At 44.0% G+C, this 19,978-nt stretch overlaps 1 protein-coding gene across 1 annotated transcript in view; it reads left to right on the top strand.

Annotated features, from left to right (window-relative positions):
• The first annotated feature begins 667 nt into the window (after nucleotides 1-667).
• Nucleotides 668-19,978, top strand: part of LOC130123513 (supervillin-like) — a 77,103-nt gene continuing 57,792 nt past the window's right edge. The window contains exons 1-11 of the mRNA XM_056292699.1: nucleotides 668-728; nucleotides 3,355-3,403; nucleotides 8,221-8,312; nucleotides 8,428-8,485; nucleotides 8,597-8,745; nucleotides 10,021-10,837; nucleotides 16,307-17,119; nucleotides 17,243-17,704; nucleotides 18,212-18,385; nucleotides 18,705-18,746; nucleotides 19,592-19,679. Of these exons, the coding sequence (XP_056148674.1) occupies nucleotides 668-728; nucleotides 3,355-3,403; nucleotides 8,221-8,312; nucleotides 8,428-8,485; nucleotides 8,597-8,745; nucleotides 10,021-10,837; nucleotides 16,307-17,119; nucleotides 17,243-17,704; nucleotides 18,212-18,385; nucleotides 18,705-18,746; nucleotides 19,592-19,679 (2,805 nt within the window). The remainder of the gene's footprint in view (nucleotides 729-3,354; nucleotides 3,404-8,220; nucleotides 8,313-8,427; nucleotides 8,486-8,596; nucleotides 8,746-10,020; nucleotides 10,838-16,306; nucleotides 17,120-17,242; nucleotides 17,705-18,211; nucleotides 18,386-18,704; nucleotides 18,747-19,591; nucleotides 19,680-19,978) is intronic.

The raw sequence follows: 19,978 nt of genomic DNA, 5'->3' as shown, positions 1-19,978 counted from the left end.
ACCTTGCCATTTTGTCTAATGCCTGCTCTGTGTGTGTGTGTGTATTGTAAGGGCCAGCTACCATCTGATTTCTAGACCCACACCAACAGCCCTGCTGGCCCCCTTCTTCTATCCTGTTCCAGTGTTTTTATCATCAGGGCTAATTTCTGCTTGTAATCTGATTAGGGGCGCTGAGCTGCTTTAGCACCCTGCTGGGTTTGTCTCTCTCTCTCTCTCTCTCTCTCTCTCTCTCTCTCTCTCTCTCTCTCTCTCTCTCTCTCTCTCTCTCTCTCTCTCTCTCTCTCTCTCTCTCTCTCTCTCACCAGCAAGTCACTATGAGGCAGCAAGCTCGCTGTGGGATTGGGCTCCGCTTCTGCTCTGTGTGCGTGCATGTGTGTGTGTGCCTGACAGTCAGGCCTGAGTATAGTCTGTCAGTCTGTCTCAATCTTTGTGCCTGGGTCTGGGGGCTCTTTCCCAGTGTGTTTGTTGTCGTGTCACCACCTCTATCCCTGTGTGTGTGTGTGTGCCTGCTGGTAGCACCACGATCTCCCCTGCTGATACTATAACCACAACCTACCGCAGGTACCGCTGTGTACTACTACCTACACTACCGTGACTGTGTTTGGTGTGTGTGTGGGGGGGTCGACCAGCAGGCCACCCATCAGTCTTCATCCCTCTCCCTCTAAACATGTACCGGAACCCATGGATCTCTGGCTATGATGTGAACCATGCACAGCACTGTGGCCCAGGTAAGGCCTGCATTGGGGACTCGGTCCAGCTATAGGATGACTTCTTTGACTCACCTCAGTACTGTTAGCCGTAGAGGAGCTGAGGGCAAGCGCCAGCTCTATGTAGATTCAGTGGCTCGAGCGACTTGGCTAATGCAATTTAGCTCCCTAGTGAAACAACAGTTTTCACTTGGATTGCTGGTGGCTGGCCCTTGCTGCTGCAGCAGGAGATTGAGTTTGAGCATAGTCCAGATAACTTCTGTGATGTCTGCTGTATATTTTAGCTCTTGTTGGACCAGTTGGACTTGGCTTCACTGTAATAGAAGAGTTACCGATTCTAATTGTCCATGCTGCAAGCAGTGGAGGATTTAAAATGCATAAGTGTATTGCAACACAATGAGAAAGTAGAGTAAGGGTAGTATACGTGTTTGTATATGGATGAGACTCTGATCATGGCTTTGTGAGTAAATAGGCTGAGTTGGTGCAATGGAACGAAATGTGACGTGTCACTGCTGAGTTTTTTGTAGAGATTCATTCAGTTTATCAAATCTACATGTGTGCAGCAGTGTGCTGCCTCTGTGTCGACTGCTTTGTCATGACTGATGTCATACCATGTCGCATGCACTTTGTAATGCAGTTAACAAATTTACAAGATTGGCTGATGAAGTGAAAAAAAAAACGCCATTCGCATTCTGCCGAGTATACAGCGGGGAGCAGTTTAGCAGTGTCTTTTTTACAACTTGTCCTTCTCTCTGAGTATTAATAGAAAATCCCTGTCTTCACCATGCTCAGTTTGAGACACTCGGCAACCTAAGCTGCTCTCTGGCACTGCCAGCCTTCTGCCGCCTCCACACCGGATATAAACTGTCATGTTGACAACAGCTCTGTAGAAGATCTGACTGACTTATTTTACACAAGGAGGGGGTTTCCAATAAGAGATGCATGCTTGTAAAGAGGCAGACGTACAGACAGACAGATGCACAGATGGAAACACACACACACATGCACATGCAAACACAAGCAGGTGGAAATATAGGCTATACTAGGCCACACACACACACACACACACACACACACACACACACACACACACACACACACACACACAAATCCATCACCTCACACATCAGGCAGCCCTGTCCTATTCGTTGACGTTGAAACCTTGGTAAAACTTTCCCTGCTCTTGTCACCCAATCTTTGGGGCCAGAACACCCAGGAGATTTTGTGAAGGGATCTCCAGCACTAAAACGACCCATTTCCACCTATGATGGGTTACAGTTTGGCAACACGCTCCTATTGCTGTAGATTAGAGAGAAAGGAAGAGTGAGGGTTGACTGTGAAGTGAGAACAAGTTTCTTTTGTGAGCACAAAAACTCTAAATATTTCCCCAGATAACATGATTATCATTAATTATATTGTTATCACACACAGGGTGTCCTGACTCAGCCAGATAAGCACATATTATCTAGGCTCAAGCCTGTAGCAACATCCTGAGTTTGAGTCCAGCATGTTCTTCCCATTCTCCCTTCACCTTATATTTCTTATCTCTCTTCACCGTCCTGTCTAATGATGGATGAAATGCTCAAACATCGCAAGTAGAAGTTTGTGCCATGCAGCCACTGGCCATGTCTGTGTGTGTTCCCAAAGAAAAAGGCACATACTATATTCCTATGCAAAAAGTAATGGGGTCACTAGGGGCTGTAATTTTATAGCTGCAAAAGCCAAGCATCTTATATTTATGGCTACACCTTTATATTTAAGGCTCAGACGACACGTTATAGAAGCCTTTTTCATCCTGTTCCAAATATGGAGGCTCATTTTAAAACCCCTAACCCTGGCAGCCTTAGTGTTGCTGTGTCATATGACACACCGATAAACTCTTTGCAGACAGCTACACTCATGTTGCACGTTGTGGGAACAAACCTGTGACTGTCACTATGTAATGTAAGTCCAGGTTATAATCATTAAATTATCATCAGAAATAAACCACGGGCGTCCGGGTAGCGTAGTGGTCTATTCCGTTGCCTACCATTATGGGGATCGCTGGTTCGAATCCCTGTGTTATCTCCGGCTTAGTCGGGCGTCCCTACAGACACAAATGACCATGTCTGCGGGTGGGAGGCCGGATGTGGTTATGTGTCCTGGTCGCTGCACTAGCGCCTCCTCTGGTCAGTCAAGGCGACTGTTCGGGGGTGGGGACTGGGGGGAATAGCGTGATCCTCCCACGCGCTACGCCCCCCTGGTGAAACTCCTCACTATCAGGTGAAAAGAAGCAGCTGGCGACTCCACATGTATCGGAGGATGCATGTGGTAGTCTGCAGCCTTCCCTGGGTCGGCAGAGGGGGTGGAGCAGTGACCAGGACAGCTCGGAAGAGCGGAGTAATTGGCCAGATACAATTGGGGAGAAAAAGGGCAGAAAAAATCCAAAAAGACAACAGAAATTAAGAAATAAACCGCGATGCTGACTAGAAATCTATACATCTTGGCTAGTGTTTTTTTTTGCTCGTGACACTCCCGAAACGTTAGTCTGTGTGAGCCATGTCAGAGCTCAGGTACCGTTTAGCGACAGAGGGGTAAAATCCATTTTGCTTGTGTTTAGTGCTCCTGATGGTCTCATGTTTACTCTCTGCAGGATTTGGAGTTAAAGCTCCTACCAAACTCTGCACTTCAGCCTCACTGCCAACAGAGGCCTTCAGGTAAGGGAAGGCAAAGCCATTTAGTGTATGCTCACAACACAGCAGGGGCCACATGCACAAAACTCTTTGCGGATTCATGACTAAAAGTGTGTGTCTGCACAAAATACAGAAATTTGCATATGCATTCGTTTCGTCAGATCTATAAAGCCGTGTGTACACATGGTTCTGTTTTATAAATCTCAGTCATTGTGTAATTGTACACACATGCACGAGCCTGTTTTCCATGCCTACTGTAATCCATGAATGGATGTGTCAATCATTTGCATATCAGTTGTCAGGCGTGGCAGTGAAAAGAGCCTTGGTGAAGAAGCGCCTCAATTTCAGCTGGTTGTGAAATTGAGGCGCTTGTCAGAGAAGTTGGAAAAAAGAAAGGGTATTTTATTTGGTGGTCTCACTTCTGCGACCACAAACAAACAAAACTATAGAAGGGGGAAAAGTAACAGAGAGCATCAACTCTGTAAGTTCGGAGCAAAGGACCATGGCAGAAGTAAAAATATCAAATATAAATCTCCATCAGCAGTGATATCTCAGAAATGTAATCAGTGATTAGTGTGTAGTGCTCATTTCTGAACTGAGGATAAAATAAAAAGAAAATTAACAGCTAAATAAGATGTTGACTCTGACTTGATGTAAATTAAAAGATTTATTATATTGATCACACAAAAGTAATTAATCAATGTTACCTTTATAATTGTGCCCTTTTACAAACCTCTGTAAAAACAAAACATACACAAACACACACACACACACACACACACACACACACACACACACACAATCAGTGCAGCTGGTTATCAACCTAAACAAACAATATTTTACTAAATGATTCCGTCTGGCCGTATGTTTCATCTCCACCTCATCACATCACATCACCCTCAAATCACGGTAGAAAACATGTATAACATGCTCTAACGAATGCGTGAGGTGCACACACTCTGTTTTTATAAATACCAGTTAATGTGCGGAAAATGGCGTTTGCACGGTTTGTGTGCATAAGCATCGTTCATGCAAGTGGCCCCAGGCGTTGCAATGTCTTAGTTTTTAGGTACCAGATGGTTTGGGTTTGGGTTGACTGCATCAGAACAATTCAGGATAGTCTCAGATAAGGTTTTAATCATGTAAAAGTATCCTACACAAGCTATAAAATCTTCCTTATGAATGTTTCACTGATCTGCTTTAATTTTATTGAGGCAAAACACACCTATCTGGTACTCCCAAGTTTAAATGAGGGCCAGCAAGTATTTGCAAATATAGTTTGACCCAACAAGCCAACAATCACACACACACACACACACACACACACACACACACACACACACACACACACACACACACACACACACACACACACACACACACACACACACACACACACATAAAAGACTTGAAGCATTTTGTAACTTGGCCTTTTCCAATACAGCACATTTTGATTTGTGCTGTGGATTTGCATTGTCATCAAGGAAGAGATATTTAAGGGATATAGGTTTGGCAGACTGCATTAGCCTATCATGTCTAGCGAGCATTAAAAGCTGAGAATGCACAGAGTAGCTTATCCTAAGATACTTTGTTCACATGGCAATAAGAGCCATAATTCTCCCTCCCACAATACTTTACACCGGGCTCCCTTGTTGCGTTTTCATTTATTTAGCGGTGATGCAGCACTCCGGCAAGAGAATCGCCACTTTTACGATGAAAAGTCAAGAGAATCACAAGTTTCAGACAAGTATTTTTTACTCTAAATCATAAAAAGTTTACATCAATATGCCTTCATGCTATCCAAACAGTTTAAAGTTTCTAAAATCAAGGACACATCATAAATGTGAAGCACTTTTTTGTGTGCTTTTGTTGTGAATAAATCCATACACAATAGTTGTCTTTAGGTTGTAACTGGATGTAATCCTAGTATTGTTAAGTTACACATGATTGGACACTTAACAGTGACATGGTAAAATCCATGCTTTTGGATCTGAATTATGTTTTTAGATAACCAACAACCGGAAAAAGCAAGCTGACACCTCAGAGACACTTAGAAACTTTAATCAAAAGATTGATTTGTTTGAGTGTGATAAAAGTGCATCTTTGTCAGGAGAGTTTTTGTGAAATCCTACCTGAATGAAACCGCATCGGCAATACAGAGAGACAGAGTATGAGGGAGAGGCCACGAGAGAGAGAGTAGCTGTTGGCATGCAGGAAAAATATATTTTGCAAATTTCCTCACTGATGAGGATTATAATGTTTTTTGAAAAAAGAAGGGAAACTAAAGAATGTCTTCAATCTTTTTAATGTCTTACAAATGTCTTAATCTCTCTACTGGGGCGGCATGGCTCAGGAGGTAGAGTGGGTCGTCTAGTAAACAAGGTCATTGGTTCAATCCCCAGCTCCTCCAGAGAGTGTGTCGAAGTGTCCTTGAGCAAGACACGGAACCCCTAACTGCTCCTGATGAGCAGGTTGGCGCCTTGCATGGCAGCCTCTACTATCAGTGTATGAATGTGTGCGTGAATGGATGAATTTGGGCATACACTGTAAAGCGCTTTGAGTGGTCGGTAGACTAGAAAAATGCTTTATAAATGCAGTCCATTTACCATTTACAACAGCATATCATTTTAGATGCACTAATTTACAAGCATTTTTTGCAGGGGTGATACCTCCACCCATCCCACCTCTCAAACCTATGCAGACGATACAGCTAAATGTGAGACTGAATGTCAGTCAGTTTGTGCATGAGTGAGTTAGAAGCCAGGTCCATGAGGTGCTTCATATCTAAAAATGTCTTGACAATGGCAGCCCACAGTCCAGTCAGGGCCAAAGCTTGGCCAGACGAGGAATCCCACCAAGATTTCCTCCCAAGCAGCACTTCTGTACTTCTGCTAGAGATGCCAGAAGACACACACAGAGTGGATGTTGACATCAGTGGCCTTATGTTAGCCAAGCAGGAGAAGGCTCTGTCAAAAAAAAATTGCTTGCTAAACAGCAGGCTATATCTGTATCAATTGAATTAGCATTGCTAAAGCAAATTTTGTTCGATTTTAGATCCATGAACTTGATGTAAGCAGACGTCGCAGGAACCAACCCTCTAAAATATAGTTTGAAAATGAAATGGTATTTAAGATACTGTAAAATTGGAGTGGTTGATTTGCTCTGTCATGTTGACCTCTAGTATCTCAGTAAACCTGTCAGCGTTACGGTGTGGTAGAGATGAGATAACATACTCAGGCTTAGGTGACTCCTTGATTCTCCAGGTAATGGCATCAAGACATGATCCTGATGACATAACGTCAGTTTTAATCTAGATCCCTTCCTCGTTGGGGGCCTAGACGAGATTTGCCTTTACCTGTTCTGACCTGCAGTTTATTTACAACAGGAAGTTTCTAACAAGGGAAATCCCTGAGATGTGGATGTAGCTGAGATAGGAGCTTAGGCAAACTTCACTTGCACTTGATACAGATATTGGGGAGTGCAGGCAACCCCCCTCCCCTCCTTTAAGTATTTTTCCTTTCCACAGTGTTACAGTCTGAAATAATTAATCAAAAAGTATACTGTCACTTGAAGTGTAATCAAACTACTGAAAACACCCTTGACGCTGTGAAACATCCATCCTTCCATCCCTTATCCAAGCCGCTCATCCCAATTGGGGTTGCGGGTTGCTGGAGCCTATACCAGCATTCATTGTGTGGCAGGTGGGGAGACACCCTGTACAGGCTGCCAGGCCATCACAGGGCTGACACATTCACACCTAGGGACAATTTAGAATGGCCAGTTCACCTGAGCTACATGTCTTTGGGTTGTGGGAGGAAACTGAAAAAAAAAGACAGTCTCTTCCCCACTTACCTCTCTTTTGGTACCGTATTTGAATATCTTCAAACAGTTGGCAGCAACTTTTCATCATTTAGACTTTTTCGATTTTATTTCAGGATGTAAACACATTTTCATACCTTTTTATAATGTGTAGATAAAGTAAACTCAACCGAAATGATTTCAATGAGCTTGCATGCTAATACAAGTTGTCTGTGGCACGAAGAGGTGAATTGAAAACATAATTTGTATGTATATGCTTGCTAACAGACAATGTAAATGACTGGATTATGTGTATTTTTGTGTCTAATCCTCTACAAAGCCCAGAGGCTACTTTGGGTGTGATTATATGTCCCCCACTGACTACTGTGTCAAGTCCATGAGGAGTTTCAGGACAATTAAATTAGACTGTGAGTTGGTGGATGTGTTTTGTGAGAGGGAAACCACACTGAAGAAATTATTGCATTAAATATTCACTTTTCACTTTCACCCCATCAAGAATTTAGAGTGGAAAGTTGAATTTCACATGTTAACATGTTTGAAATTGGCGTCCAGGTGGCATGGCGGGCTATTCTGTTGCCTACCAACACGGGGATCGCCAGTTCGAATCCCTGTGTTACCTCCGGCTTGGTCGGGCCTCCCTAGAGACACAATTGGCCGTGTCTGTGGGTGGGAAACCGGATGTGGGTATGTGTCTTGGTCACTGCACTAACGCCTCCTCTGGTCAGTCGGGGCGCCTGTTCAGGGGGAGGGGGAACTGCCATGGCGAAACTACCCATTGACAAGGGGAAAAGAAGTGGCTGGCGACTCCACGTGTATCTGAGGAGGCATGTGGTAGTCTGTAGCCCTCCCCAGAACGGCAGAGGGGATGGAGCAGAGATCGGGACGGCTCGGAAGAGTTGGGTAATTGGCCGGATACATTTGGGGAGAAAAGCAGCGGGGGGGGGGTTTAAAAACATGTTTGAAATTATTTAAACATGTTAACATATTTCACGTCTGAAGTTTAACTTGGTCTTGTCATTTAGCTTTCAGAGTGACCTCTCATTAGGCCAACGGACCGCCTTGGTCAAGAGTGTCTCAGATATTGATGCCAAACTTTTGGCTGCCCTGCCCAAAGGTCAGCTCAAATTTGATTCATTCACTCTCATTCAGTAGAATGTAACAAATCTATTTTCTTGTGGCCGACTCACACTTCTATCCAACTATTTTGTTTTTTCTGTTCAAACACCCAGTTTCAGAATTAAAGAAACATTTCGAGAGAGTCGTCACAAGCAATTTGGAAATGAACAGGTATCAGACTAGTTCACCGGAATTTTACCCTTTTCATGGTCAAACATAGAAATATTTTTGCAAGTGATTTGTTTCATTTAGTCACCAATATCTGCCCTTTGACCCCTTCAGGAAGGAGAGGATAGCCCGACGTCTGGAGGGAATCGAGAGCGATGCCCCCCCAGCGTTGATGCCTGGTGGTCTGGTAGCTGACAGAATGTTGGAAGAGGACCCTCCGCGCTACACCCGAGCCTCAGACCCCTGTGAGCCTTGTGTGATGGGTAAGCATGGCATGCTATACTACTACACCTGGATGACACTGCACTCAAATATACGTCATATGAAGACATCGTTTCCAAAAGCACCATATATCTATCCATTTTGGGGAAAAATGATCTAACCTGACCAAAATTTTACGAGTTCATCATCATCATCATCAGGTCAAGTGTCCTTGGATTTACGAGTTAAAGTGATACTGACATCAAAATCTGAAAATTCCTGTTGATAGGCTATGTTCCGAGTTGGAATGTGACCACAGAGAAATTCAGTGACCAAAACAGCGCGTCTGCAGCCACTCGAGAGAGATCTGTGATTGACTGTAGATGGTGTCCAATGTCAAATTGTGTCGGTGGATACATAGACACCAGTCAGTTTGCATATAGGGTGTGCCCGTAGCAAGATGCTATAAAACCACGGAGAAGCTGTTCTTTCATCCCCTCCTGCTAGCTACTTGGCTCGAGTTTGTGCTATTTTGCTGAGACTTTATTAACCATCTTGCTACGACGTATTGCTAGCTAGCTAGCTATCTATCTATCTATCTATCTATCTATCTATCTATCTATCTATCTATCTATCTATCTATCTATCTATCTATCTATCTATCTAACAGTTATTTGTATCACTGAATCCTCCTCCTCGAAACTGTAATCCTCGCAGAGGATCTCCCTCTCGCTCTCGCTATCCGACATTTTTTGTAAATAACAAGTGACGAGCGGTACCGAGCCCCACCCACCCAGGAAGACAGTAACCAATAGCTTTGAATTCTTAAAACCACACCTATTTTCGGTTGTGAATCAAACTCCCAGTGTTAAAAAATGTGTTCAGAAAGGGCATGTCAGTCTCTCTTTAATATCACTTGAATATCAACATGTGACACTGACCCAGATCAATGGGCATCAAAAGACAGTGTCAATTCCCAGGTTCCAGGTTTAAATGCATGTCACTACTAGGCAGAGTCTTGCTAAAAAAAACAACAACAACTATCCAAAACTGCATGTGCAGAAATGCATTAAGATATATAGCCTAACACTGAAATTTGCCTTTCTATGGTGTTACATTTTGCTTGAACTAAAACTTCTTGTTCTACTGAAATTAAGTGAAGTGGACACATACATAGGTAAACAACCTAATCTTTGAACTGATGGTTTTTGTCAATTTGTGTGTGTGTGTGTGTGTGTGTGTGTGTGTGTGTGGGGAGGGGGGGTTGTGTATGTTTTGTATAAGATATTGATGCTTAGTAATGTGCCATATAGTCGTACTCTCATCATCCCCCACAGTGAGGCGCTACAGTCGAGAGGAGATGGAACCACATCAGATGCAGGTGTCATCTCCTGACAGACCATCCCGGGTCAGAGGTGGGGTAAGCCGACCGGAGCCTACATCGGTCCATGTTGAGCCCATCACGTTATCCACCTCCTCCTCGCCGACCTCCACCCCCACAGACCCCGCCAGCCTCAGCTCGAAGGCTGAGCGCATCGCCCGCTACAAAGCCGAGCGGCGCCGCCAGCTTTCAGAACGATATGGCATCCTCCTGGACCAGGAAGTGGATGTTGACTACACACCGCGTTACCGATCCCGCCGTGACCCGGATGCCTTGGAGCAACAAGCCCCCACCAGGCGAGATAGAGACAGACAAGAAGTGAAGGAACCGGGGCAGGAGCCCAGGGTGCCATACAGATCCGGAGTGGGCAGGGTTTACATGCAAACTCACCAAGATCCCACTCCTTCCTCCACATCTAACCCTGCCCACACAACTCCAGCTCCTCCCCCCACACAAGAGAAGCCCAGCAGATTCTCTGAGAGAGAGAGGATGATGAACATGGAGAATTACCGGCGCGGTGGGGCCAAGGAGGGCTCAGTCAGCTCCAGAGCAAGAACCCAGGAGCCATATAAACTGCAGCCCCAACAGCATCAACATCAGGGCCCCGCCCCTCAGGAACCAAGCCCCACATCCACCAGGGACTACAACATGGCGGCGGTTCCCAGTTCCCCCCGTACCGCCCGCCGTGCCTCCCTGCCCTCCACACGCTATGGCATCTCACCTGGGGACTTGTTCATTGAGCAGCAGGCCCAGAGCATCCTCAATAGACAGGGGTGAGTTTATAATGAGTATGCATGTTACAAATCACATAAATTGTGTCATGTCAGGTAACATTTGTTTACCCATGCTTGGTTAAGTGTGGGCAAAGTGCTTTGAGGAGAAAAAAGGACACATAAGGATGAAATCAAGACATAGAAATGAGTAAATCCAGTTACATTATCAAGTCCAATACATGGGTCTGAATAGCATTGGAAGTCCTTCATGATGATTAAGATCAACGCATAGTATACACTCTCAAAAATGAAAATGACATACTTCATGCTTGTATGTGTCATTTTAAAATGTCTCTAAATATCTTATACGGTGCTGGATGTAGAAATCAGGCCCTGCCTGCATGCTGTCAGAATACACTAGGGTCAGTTTTGGTCAAAATAAACTAATTCAAACACAAAAAACACAAGGCCAAAACCATGGCTGGTTATAATATAAATATGACCATATCTTATCTCCCTGAATCAGGTTCTGTGATTTTGACACCTTCTCACTCCATCCCTGTTTTAAATAGTTAAAACATGTTTTTGAGATGTAAACTGGTATCTGCCCATTGCCCAGGAGGAAATGCAAAAGACCTGTTAAAACATTGGAGTGTATATACAGAGTTATTCACATTTATGTCACTAGATGTGGCTCAATGATATTGCCAGTGTCTTTAGTGAGTGGTCATTGTAGGATGCATTGTCAAGTGAGGACCTTTTTTAATCTCTACATTTTTAGATGTTACCACCCACTTGGGAGATTAAGAGGTGCGTTTTTTTTCACCCCCTTTTTGTCTTTCATATTTTTGTGGTAGGTGGAAAAGTGCCAAACTGGGGGACAGAAGATCTCTTTAAAGTCGAGATAAAATGAAAAATCCCTTTTTAATCCTTTTATATCACATCCCCGGTCATATTGTGCACGTATTTAACAATAAAGGCCAAAAAAAAAAATACAAAAAATCAATTTCTTTGTATTTTTATATCAGAATCCAATCATGTTTTCTTCCTGTAAAACAAAATGTGACGTATTCTTACATCAGCAATCAATCTTCAATGTTTAGCAGCACAGAGCTAAGATTCATTAGTTAGCAGGCTAGCAACCCGCCCACTTTTCAACATTGAAATCTAATTCATTCCAATATTATGTACCGCCTGTCCTTCCTGTTTCACTCGGAATTACGTCATGATACAGAAATCAGATACCTTTGAAATACCGTTCCAACTCGACTTGAGTTTTTATTCACAGAGCTGGAGATAAAAAAAACTACAGTCGGGGTGCCCTGGTGGCTCACCTAGTAGGGTGTATACCGCATAAAGCTGAGTCCTTACGCAGCGGCCCGGGTTCAAATCCAGCCCAGGCCCTTTGCTGCATGTCTTCGCCTCTCTGTTCCTGCCTTTCCAAACAGTTCTTTCTTTTTTAGCGCCACATACGTAGGTCTAGATCTACCCCTACCATTAGCATAATTATCAGTCTCGTTGAATTTCTTTGTTGACAGGTCTTGGTGCTACACTGCATGTGGATGCCCGTAGAAATGCTTGCAAGTAGTGGCAGCCTAATTGGTGACACTTGAGGTGTATCCCACCACAAATAGTCCGACATTGTGGCTGCCATCTACATTCAGTCTAGATTCAGTCTCATATGAGGTGGCAAAAACCCCATGAAACTCTTCTTCTCTTTCTGGTCTCAGTACAGTGCTCAGTACTGGGTAATGCCACACCAGTCCATTTGGTGATGGCAAGTTTAGATACCTTGTTAACCTGGAAATAAGCCATGGCCTCAATACTTCTCACAGGAGCACATTTCCCTTTGTATCTATAATGGGTTGATCATTTGATCATTTCAAATATAGTGACATAAAGTAGAACCCTTTAAAAAAATCACTTATGAATTAACTGAGCATTGTTAACAATGTCCTCTGGATGCTGAATTAGCTGATCTGCTGCTCCTAACATGATGGGATTCTGCTAGATCGTGGATCCAGTTTCATGTAAGAGGGTGTTCTGGGGATCTCATCAGGGGCTTTAGAAGTGGATGAGAGGGATGAGGCCCAGCATGGGGTGCAGGGGGAACTTTATAGACAAGGTTTTTCCAAGAGGATATACTAGTTTCCCTGTTTGCCCCAAGACCTGATTAACCTACAGCTTGGTTCATTAAACAATATTCTATACATAATTTTCTATTCTAACTTGAAATTGTGCAACATGGGTAAAGGAATGTATCTTGGTGGCTGTGGTTCAGAGACATATTGATAGTACTGACCACTGAGCAGGTCCAATTGAGCATATCTCGGAGTAGTTTAAGTGCCTTGTTTAGGGGCATCTACTATGTGGTAGTTGTTAAGGAAGAGGACAGCATTTCTGATTAACCTCCACCGCACAGATTCTCCAAGAGGGCTTTCGAGCTAGAAACTGTATATTTTCATTTTTGATTTTTTTTATTTTGAGATACTTTGATCCCCTTGGGGAAATTACGCTCTGCATTTAACCCGTCCTAGCTGTGTAGCTAGGAACAGTGGGCAGCCACCGTGCAGCACCCAGGGACCAACTCCAGTTCATCTCGCCATGCCTCGGTCAAGGGCACAGACAGGAGTACTAACCCTACCGTGCATGTCTTTTTGATGGTGGGGGAAACTGGAGCACCCAGAGAAAACCCACCGCAGACACGGGGAGAACATACAAACTTCACACAGAGGACGACCTGGGATGACCCCCCCAAGGTTGAACAACCCCGGGGTTTGAACCCAGAACCTTCTTGCTGTGAGGTGACAGCGCTAACCACTGGGCCACCGTGCTGCCAAAGCATCCCACCTCCCACAAAAATACTGTTTAAAACTGCACATCATGGTTTTAGTGGCCCCATTTACTGTAATATTCTCCCAACGATCTAGCATTTTCCGGACTGTTTAAGATCACACCTACATCCGGATAGCTCTTCAAGTGAAATAACTAATTTCTAAAAAGAGGTCTTAGTCAGTCAATGTTGTCTGGTAATAGTATAGAGTACAGTTCCAGGAAATGGGAGCAACTGAGCCTCTCAGCGATCATCACACAAATCGAGTAGCACTCTATAAATACATGTGGAGCTCGGTAAAAAAACTGCATAAGTTTGTTGTGTTTTTACAATGCCAAAGTGACGGACTCATTACGTTGGTGTGTTTGCATGTCGCCTGGGTTTCATAAGCAGATGAATTGAGGTTGGTGAGCCCAAGGTGAGGAGATGCGAACATTAGTCAGCTCCCGACACTGACCCAGTCCCTCTGTGTCCCACTAACTCAGCACATGTCAGATGAGCTGAACCAACCAGACCCCCTTCTCTATGCTTATGAGCCTGGCCCTTTAACCGCTATGAAATTACATCCTCTACCACTGGCACCATGTATGTGACTTTGACAATATGGTTGCATAAGACACATATTTCATTTCCCGATATGTCATCATGTTACATGTGCACAAAGCACTTTACTGTTAAAAAAGGGAGGGATTACCAGCAAACAAAATATTTGATATCAGTTAATTGTTCATTGAAGCCATGTCAATATGCAGAGAAAGGGTATGTTGTATTCATGGACTGGACCATGAGCAGATCCAACTTTGCTAGCACACTGATTGGCTTGAAAGGGTTGCTGAATCCCATGGTCAGCCTTTGAAATACTTGAACCGAAGAAATCCACAAATGAAAAAAAAAACCCTGTAGAAGACTTGGTTAGAGCCCGAATGCTTTGTTAGAGCACATTGTTACCCATGTAGCTTCTCAATATCTTCTGCTTCCTTTGCTAGAAATTCTTCTTTATTGAACAAAAGAGACAGTCAACTCACCAAAGTATTTTTCATTTGTAGATAATTGGGATGCTAAGAGGGAGACAGTAGGGACACAGTTCCTTACTTGATTCTATCCTGAATCAACAGGGGGAAACATGTGACCCCCAAGGAGTATGGACATGACTTCTTGACTATATGAGCACACTTGAAACATTTATTTTAGAAAGTGAGAGTGAAGCACTTTAATTTGCTTAAGCTAAAAGAAAAAAAAAACTTTTTGGCTTTCCTAACATTTTTTGGCAAACCTGCCTTCCCAGTAGAATCAGACAAACAAAAAAGCAATGACACACCTTGTTGTGTGGCCTCAAAATGAGTTTTAAACAGGTGTTAAGGTATATCGTATTTCTATTCGCCTCATTCACCTCAGCACCATGTTTGGTTGAAGTGCCATAGACTCCAATGTTAAAACTCCACTATAAAAATACTATTTCAAGAGTATGATTAAATAAAATGACATACCGATCAGACTATCATAATTTCAAAACCCTTAATATAAGACTTCAGATGTGTTTAACCATCGTGGTTTTCTGGCTGCTCTGCTGTAAGAAAACATAGCTCAGCCACGAGAAATTTTTTATTTTAGCTACTGAGATGATTTCCAGCCATGATTGTAATTAATCCTACTCTTGAAAGTGTATTTTTATAGTGGAGTTTTAACATTGGAGACTATGGCACTTCCGTGTCTAATCCCCCTCATGGTGTCAGTTAAACAAACATGGCGGCGAGGTGAATATGGCGAATAGGACCGGCTGCCTGTGGGGCCTGATAAGCCACTAACCATGCTAACCAGTGCATTGGGCCACAATAGAAACATGTGTTCTCATGTAGCGTGAGCACTTTTTAAATCCTTCATGCCATGTCAGATGAAGCAGTGGCCTGTCAATTACATCCAGCTTTGTAGTCTACAATGAGCTTAATGTGACCTTTAACTACTGGGGGTCAAAAGGTCATAGATTAAAATAGTTTAGCTTACTTTTTTGGCAGAGAGACATCAAGAGAGAGGTCTGTCTGAACTGGGAATCAAATTTAAACCCAGAACATGCTGCTACTTGACCTTAGTGCCATTCTAGCGTTTGACTGTGATCTTAAGTTGGTCTCATGATAGTCTCGTGTCATGAACATGAGTGCAGTTTCTTTTGGAAACTTGATAAGATGAAAGTAATTATATGCTAGAGTTTTTATTTTTCTATTTGATGATCAGGGTGGGAAATTATTACCAGCCACCAGATAAATACTGCTAATTTTTATCCGTAGCCAGTTGGTTACTAATCATTTTGGTAACCACTGTACTTACAGTAGTGTTTTCAACTGGTGTGCTGCAACACTCCCATTAGGGCTGACCAGGTGTGCAGTAGAAAAAATTCCAATTCCATTTAAAACTGATTATATATAAATTAAAATAAAATAAGCTCAATTTTTATTAATGGAAATGAGCTCTTGTGTTGCGATTCCAAAATTGCATGCTTATTTATTCTTTGTGTCATGGTGGATAGTGGTGTGTCATGGGATTATCTCATTTTCTTCAGAGTTCTTACACTATTTGAGAAAGTCTTTTGAACATGAAAATAGCTTGTGATTTTTGTGGTTTAACACCCACTGCAGCTAGTGGGCAGAAACTCATCTGACCTGCTGTTGGTGGTGAGGTGTTGAATATTGGATACTGGAAAGTATTTTAGTTCATTTGGAGAGTGGATTCTCAACTTTCCTCATACATTCCTCCCTTTTAAGAATCAGAGTTAGAGAAAGAATGTCAAAGGATGAAACTGAACAAATGCACCCTGAGTGGAGTCCAGACAGACAACACGGCATTCGACAACGTGCTCAAACGATTGCAGCTCAGCCCTCAGCACAGGCCAGCCCAGGGCACCAACCTGCCCATGGCCAAATGATCTATCCTACTTCAGTTTACCAATCCCATCAGCCCAGCCCTGCAGGGGACCCCCAGCCCTATTTGGCCATGCCTGCCCCAGTGGCCACCACCAAGCTACCTGGACCTCCAGAAGTTCAGCCACGGAGGAGACAGAGTGCTGACCAAATCTATTCTGCCCACAAAGAGTCTAGGCTGGAAGCCAAACAGGCACTGAAAGAAGAGGTCCACACAGAGGGGCTGCTGAAGAGCAGGAAAGCCGTGCTGCCCTCAGAGATCCGCCGGAGAGAGAGGAGTGTTGACGACCCTCAAAGGGGCCGACATGAGGACATGGAGAGCCACAATGCCAGTGGGAGGAGAGCAAATAAAGCTGAGGAGGATAGGGAAAGGCCCAGGGAGAGGGGGAGGGAAAGAGGGAGGGAGAGGACCAGAGAAAGAGGGAGAGAGCATCACTTGTCCAGTCATAACAACCAGGAAGACAGAATTTTTAGGTCTATGGAGCCCTCCCAGTCCTCACCACGCCAGCAGCCTAGACAGCATCAAGCCTCGGAGCTTGTGTACCTGCCAGAGCCTGTATATCAACAGCCCCAAAGGCAACAGCTAGAGCCCTCAAAGCAGCAACAGCACGACCCCCAAAAGCAACAATACACTTACCAAATTCAGATGCAAGAGCCCCAAAGACAACCTCCACATGAATCCCTTAGACATCAGCAAGAACTCTCTCAAATTCAGCTGAGGAATGAGACCCAAAGACAAGATCTTGAAAGACTCCAGCAAGACAACCAGAGGAAACAGCAAGAGCCTCAAATACAGCAGGTCTATAAGCCTCAGGGGCACCAGCACCAGCAGCAGCATCAGCAGCAACAAGAGCCCCCAGGGCAGCAGCGGTCAGACTCAGCTGTCTACCTCCAGAAGGGCTCCTCTCTCCCCCAGGCTAGACACAGAAACATGGAGACCAGCGGAGGACCCAAGCCAAAGATACGAACCCGTTCCATGTCGGATGTGGGCATAAGCCAGCGGTCCGCCATGTACCGGAGTATGGAGAGGGCAGCAGCCAGCCGAGAGGTGGCCTCCACAGGGCACCTTACCAGGGAGGGCGCAGTGGCTAATAGTGTGGAGGTGGGATCACTGGATACCAGGGTGTCGGTAGCACAACTACGACACTCCTACCTTGAGAACGCCAACCGGAAACCTGAGCTGTAGGTCCACTGGCATGGGAGCTGTCATGCATTGCTGACTAGATTCTAACCCTGCAAGCAAGTGTGCTGTGGTCATATAACAATAATGGGAAAACCTTGGGGAAGAAAATACTAATAAAATGTCTTTCTATGGCATGAAACGGGTAAAAGATGTAAGTTATACGGCTGTGATGTCTACTGTTGTCATCTATCTCATGGTGACTGCAGTTTGGTGATTCCTTTTCAAATTCGCAGTCATTCTTGTAATTCCACTTTATCGTTTGTTGGGTGATCACTTCTGCATGTTGTGAGTGGCTGACAGCTATTCACAGCTTGGTTGCTGTGCAGTTGGGTTCTGCTCAGCTTGTGTGGCAAATATACACAAATGATTGACCTACTGTTCTAACTAAAGTGCAGACAGCATAAATCTTTAAAGTGCTCTCAAAAACAGTCAATTTTAAGAGATCTCTTAATTTTTTATCCTCTCTGTGTGTTGTCTTTGCCACTCTCTCCAAATCACTTCAAAAGGGAGACTACTAAAGTAGATCTATCAGCAATGGAAGTAGATCCAGCTAGTGGCAGCGATCGTGATCGGGGCGTGCGGAGGCCTCGACGTTACATCACCCCGGGGGACAGTCGTATGTCGGAGAGGTTTAGGACCCAGCCCATCACCTCTGCCGAGCGGCAAGAGTCTGCTGATAGGTACAGGAGGATCTCTGGATAGAGGCCCACAATAGGATTGTGCTTATTTTATTTGATGGGTAGAAAAGGTACAGTATCTGGCATGCAATGTACAGGGACAAAGGTTTTTATATTCAGGGCAAGCAGACAATATTTTTCTTTCACCAAATTTTGGCACTGTGTGTGATAAAAGAAAAGCTCATTGTGGATAATGTATTGGAAGAATTAGAAAGCGGAGCATGGTGATTGCTGCTCAGTAAAATTTGTGAGGTCTTGATTTCAGTTGAAACATACGCCTCTTGCCAATGTGGTTTATATACATGTTTTGTCTCCTTCCTAGTTCCCGTTTGAGTCCAACACAGCTGCAGGATGCCGAAGGCAAGTACTCGTTTGTTTTTGTGTTTTTTTTTTGTATTAGGTGATTGTAATTGTGCCTATACATTCTTTCTTTCAGTTGCAACCTATTTTAAATTTAATTATCCAGGTATCGTCCAGGTAGTGTAGCAGTATATTCCGTTCCCTACCAATATGGAGATCGCCAGTTCGAATCACCTTGTTACCTCTGGTTTGGTCGGGTGTCCCTACAGACACAATTGGCCGTGTCTGTGGGTGGGAAGCCGGATGTGGGTATGTGTCCTGCTCGCTGCACTAGTGCCTGGTCAGTCAGGGCGCCTGTTCAGGGGGGAGGAGGAAGGGGGGGGCAGCGTGATCCTCCCACATGCTCTGTCCCCCTGGCGAAACTCTTCACTGTCAGGTGAAAAGTAGCGGCTGGTGACTCCACATGTATCAGAGGAGGCATGTGGAGGTCTGCAGCAGCAGAGAGGGTTGAGCAGCGACTGGGACAGCTAGGAAGAGTGGGGTAATTGGCTGAATACTGTTGGGGGGGAAAGGGGGAGAAATCCCCCCCCAAAAAAATATCCAGGTGTTTTTTTTAAGTATGCATGTTCTCTTTCAGCAACACCTTACCTTACACTTACTCACACAATACAGTCTTATTACAGCTCAACTGGCCAGTAAGCATCTCTCTGGGTGTAAATAAGTAGCCGAATACCTTGCTAAAGGACATCTCTTTGGTTGTTGGTAAAGGGGAGGAGTTCGCTGCAACCACTCTAACAGCCTAATTTTTTTTCTCATCTGGTTAAAACACAGCTCTACGTCTCTAAACTTTAGCATGGCACGGTGCTTATTTTGTAGTGATCTAAATAGAATTGATGCACTGCAGCTTAGTGCCTTTCTTCCGCCTTATTCCATAGATGAAGAAAAACTCGATGAGAGAGCCAAGATGAGCGTGGCTGCCAAGAGATCCCTTTTCAGGGTACAGTATATTATAAATGTTTATTATTCACAACTTTTATGTGTGACTCCATCTCAATTTTTTTAAGATGTCTTTTTTTTTTCAATCTCACCATCTAACAAGTATGAACTAAAATTATGTTCAAGATGGGATGTCTAAGTCACATTACAGATGATTTGGATTGGCTATAATAACACTAGGTTCCTAAGAATTCAAAATAAACAAATATGGGTCTCTTTCTTTGCGGTAATTAAAGTTTATTTTTTGCTGCTATAGCTTTTTTTTCTGAATTAGAGACCTGCCCTTTTTTACTATCCATC

This window comes from Lampris incognitus, chromosome 14 (assembly GCF_029633865.1).
Source record: "Lampris incognitus isolate fLamInc1 chromosome 14, fLamInc1.hap2, whole genome shotgun sequence".
Lineage (NCBI taxonomy): Eukaryota > Metazoa > Chordata > Actinopteri > Lampriformes > Lampridae > Lampris > Lampris incognitus.
This window is presented reverse-complemented; position numbering and strand designations above follow the sequence as displayed.